General features: G+C 34.6%; 1 protein-coding gene across 1 annotated transcript; it reads right to left on the reverse strand.

Moving 5' to 3' along the window:
- Positions 1 to 323: 323 nt before the first annotated feature.
- On the reverse strand, positions 324 to 1317 carry LOC107909897 (21 kDa protein). Its single transcript, XM_016837594.2, has one exon. It carries the CDS (start codon positions 1171 to 1173, stop codon positions 544 to 546), a length of 630 nt encoding a protein of 209 aa, XP_016693083.1. The 5' UTR covers positions 1174 to 1317; the 3' UTR covers positions 324 to 543.
- Between the last annotated feature and the right edge of the window lie 3285 nt (positions 1318 to 4602).

Here is a 4602-nt window from a genome sequence, read left to right on the forward strand (position 1 = left end):
TTATAATTCTTTATAATTACAAGAGAGTATAATTTCAATTCAATTATTTTGTATTGTAAAAATAAAATATTAAAGAATTAAAATTTGTTGTAACCACAATGGATATAATGAATTCCTAATAATTATATTTTCATTCAGCTAATGTGGTGGTTAAAAAATATGAATATTTTTACATAACTTCATTTTAATTTTTAATTAAAATATAAATAATTTTTGAATAATTTATTTGTCACATCAAAATGTTGAAGGTAATTTCGTTTTATATTTATTTTTTATCAAGAATAATTATATTTAAACATTTTAGGTAAATAAAAGCGGGAGTGTGGTAGAAATTTTTTATGTTCATTCAAATATTTAAACTCGGTTAGAGTTACAATCCAGAAAGCTCTCTGTCACGTAAAGAAAAACAGAAACTCCAAACTACTATCACCAACCAAAACATTATCGATATGTCCGAAACCAATGTACATTTAAAAAAAAAAAACATTCAACAATAGGCATCAGCTAATTTAGAAATTATACCCTTTTCATTTCATTTGCGGATTACACTGTGCCCTTTTCTGCGTAACTATTAACCAACGCCAAAGCATTGCTCGTAAACTTCTTCACTTTAGCCGCCCTCTTGCAGACCTCCGTCTTCATTGGCCCACCCGCCACATCCTCGAACCCGTCCGTACACGTCTCCTCATCCGTCAAAGCCGCGCTCATCCATGTCTGGACATTCCCCATTTGGAACCTGAAAGACTCCGAACCTGGAGCCACTACCCGTTGCATTTGCTTCAGCGACCCACGGATTTCATCCACTGCATCACCCATGTTCGAGAAACAGTCGTGCAAGGCTGCGCTGGCTCTTGGGTCGGCGCCGTAATCGGCTTCCCGGGAGAGGTTAGAGACGTAGACTGCCATGTTACGAGCTTTAGAGAGGCTGACACTAATGGCGGCACGAGCTAGACGAGCTGGGTCTTGTTGGATGGCGTTGGCATAGCCATAAAGGGAAGTATAGCAAATATCGGGATACAAGGTGGCGTAGCAGCTTGTACGAATGAAATCTGTAGAGTTGATGACGTTGGTGGTGGTGGCGCTAGTGTCGTATACGTAGGAACTGAGGGTCGGGACTGAGTAGAAATGGAAGAAGAGGAAGGTTAAGAATGGGACGGAGAAGAGGGGTTTCATGTTGTAGGTTTTTTTCTTTTTTAGAATTCGAGTCGTCGTTAAGAAGGGAGATGATAGGTGTGAGTGAGAAAGGCAGTGGAGATGGCATTTGTAGCATCTAAAATGGAATCTGATTTACTATTTTGGCCGTGATTATTTTGTGGATTCACATGAATGCCACTGCTCTCTTTTTCTTGGTTTCCCACTCCACTATGAAATTATGCATTAATTTGGGGGGGATGCTTATCCTAGCAAAAATGATATATGGTTATAAATATACAATTTTTAATAAGATATTAATGCAATAATTTTAATAATACTAGCTTTAACTTTTCTACACAAAGGAAATATTTATTATAATTTCTTTTTCTCTTTTACTTGATTATATTTATAAAATTTAGAAAGAATGCTGTACATCAATATACCTATTTTTTAGAATCTAGTCAATAACTTTACTGATGTGTTCTTTTTAACAGTGATTTGGATATAAAATAAAATTACTTAATAAATATATTTATAAAATAATAATATAAATAAAAAATAATATTTTGATTAAAAGCTGGAGTATACTGGGTTTAAATTTTATTTTATATATATATATTTTATTTTATATATAAATAGTATAAAATGATAAAATTATTCTAAAAATAATGTGATTTACTATGTAGAGATATTTTGGTCATTATCCAAATGTGTTGGTGCCCAATATAACATAGTAAATGAATTCATATAAGTTGTCATAAATTAATTTCATAAAACTAAAACTTCTCTCTAATAGAAAGCTATGATATAATTTCACATGCTATATATTGCTAGAGGTATGCATTGGTTAGTTAAATCAAGCCAACTTAAAGCAAGTCAAGTTGATTGGATGGAATTGATAAGATCGGATAGGTCGTCAAACTCATGAACACATTTAGATTATATACGTTATTAATGTAAAAAAAATGTTATTTTAAATTTAATAGTAGTTAAGCTCCCAAACGTTTAAATTTTGTTATTATCATATCTCTCCGCACTTTTAATATGTTAAAGAAATTTTTTATAAGTTAACATTTTAGGTATGAACGACATAAATAGGACAGACATGTTTAAAAAGGGAAATTAGGAAATTGATGAATTTAAAATTACTTCTATGGGAGCGTAGTGTGAAAACGGGGGACATACTTGATCCTAGTGGATTAGTTAGGACTAGGATTGGTAGTTAAATGAGTTTTCACACTTTCCCATTTGGCCAATTGCCCATTCCCATCCCATTTCCCACGCTACCCTAAACCCTGCAACTTTTCCTGTACCTTCAACCCACATAGTTTTCACTTTTCATACGATATACAGTATATAAAACGATTATGATTGAAAAAAAATGTTACACGAATAAAGAGAATTGTGAAGGTATCCAATCCGACACACATGCATGACGGGGCGTAGAATGTTCTAACGCAATAACAGGTTGAGCCCAGCTTTGAATTCTTACAAATTTAGTTTTGAATTCGGATTAAGTCAAATGTACTGAAATCTGATCATACTTAACTTGGTAAAATCAAACGAAAGAATTAGGATTAAATGGAAGGAATATGAAAGAGTGTATTTAAAAGAAACAAGTAATTGAATACAGCTTTTGTTTTTGAATGAAAAAGGAAACAGTTAGTTGTTAAGGTAAAGGGAAAAATGGACAAAAAGAAAAAGGCACATCACGGACTGATCGGCGCAATTGACTCCCTCTTCGGGTAATCTTTGATTTTACAGAATCTAAACAGCCCCCGAGGTGTGTTTGTGGCTGAAATTTAGTTCCAAAAGGAGACGTGAATTTATCAATTTCGCATTTAATCCATTTTAAATGTGTTATCTATATAAAAAGAAGAAAAAGCTGGGGCATGTGGAACAGGGTGATTTTGTAAATGTTTGATCTGTTTTGGCTTAAAATCATTTTTGTTAGAAAAAGTGGACATTACATATCATGTCTGGAAAAAGAAGCAGGCGAATTCCACTCCGTGAATGAGGGAAAAATAATTAGCCCAGTGCCACAATTATTCAATTCATTAGGCTGATTGTACTGATCCTCTACCTTCTTTTCTTCTTCATACTAATCCTAGTGCTTATAGTAATTATTATATTATTTTACTTTAGCAATACTCGAAATTTTAGTGTACAAATATTTCAACAGAATAAATTACTTTATTTTGACGAAGTATCAAATTATACCTATTATATCCCTATTCATTAACGTGGCACCATGAGAAAGTACTTGTAGGCACTCATGTATGATCTTTTGCCTCCCAATACTTAGCTTCGCACTTGAATATTACTCAGACGGTTCACTACCTTACAGCACTAGGTTGGTCTTGGGTGACTAACCACTCGGAACCTCATCTTCCAGGCCACTTGCTTATAGCCGGAACGCACTCACTTTCAAGAGGGGACCACCAAGGGATCATTGAGCATAACAACTTCATACTACCTCAGCCAAGAGAATATTAGAATAGTACCATGTATGAGGACAAGCCACGCACAACAACTTTGCCACCTGACCGGCCACACAATCACCATGTACCGCATTTGTCAATGACATGGCGCCACTGAGTACGAGACCTCCCCTCTATAAAGACCCTCCAAAACGATGAGAAATGATCTTTTTCTACCTTTTAGCAACCCTAAACAGTCCTCAACACTCGACTTCCTTTGGCATCTTACCCTCCTCTTTACCTTCCTTCTTTCTTTAGCTCTTCACCTATTTAGGTGAACTCATCTTCTTCTTTTTTTTGAAATATTTTAGAGGAATTCAACTTGATGTCTTTGAATTAAAATATAGAGAATAATTTTCAAAAATCAATAGAGTATAAGAATTATTGGGTTTGATCGAGGGAACATATTTTTCCTTTTAAACTCAAGAAACATCGTGGTTGTAAATTTTAAAAAATAGACTAATCAAAAAAATTAGAAATAACAAAAATTATCTAATTAAGATTCCACTATTTCCACTAACAAAGTTCAAAAGGTCATGCATACCCTTCTAGTAGTAGCGTAGAGTAAAAGAAAGGAAGCTTTTGTGCAGGAAATAAACCCAAACGTGTCCCAAAACACAGACATCGGGAAACAAGCAGCAATTAAAGAAGTCTGCAACCCAAATTAAAGCCAAAACAGAAGAAATACAAACAAACAAAACCTAAAGCATTAACCCCAATCAACAGAAAACAGATCCTCCCTAGACCCTCCAAGCCATGGATCCGGCTACAAACTCTCTAAAGAACCTAGATACGAGTTAACTCCATGAAACATCAAGAAAACCCAGTATAGAGCGAAGCTTCGGTATTATCATCGGACTGAAAGACAAATTTTTTTGAAAAGCCAAAGCTAGTAACCCAGATTAGGGCATTGTAGAGTAGTGCGACCAGTCTACCGCTTTCAAATAAACAGCGCCCCTCCTTGGCCAAGACATAGAAAGAGGAATCA

The sequence above is a fragment of the Gossypium hirsutum genome, chromosome D02 (genome assembly GCF_007990345.1).
Source record: "Gossypium hirsutum isolate 1008001.06 chromosome D02, Gossypium_hirsutum_v2.1, whole genome shotgun sequence".
NCBI lineage: Eukaryota > Viridiplantae > Streptophyta > Magnoliopsida > Malvales > Malvaceae > Gossypium > Gossypium hirsutum.

What these genes read in the sequence shown, in the direction of transcription:
- LOC107909897 (XM_016837594.2), bottom strand. Translation starts at nt 1,173, where the DNA reads ATGAAACCCCTCTTCTCCGTCCCATTCTTAACCTTCCTCTTCTTCCAT.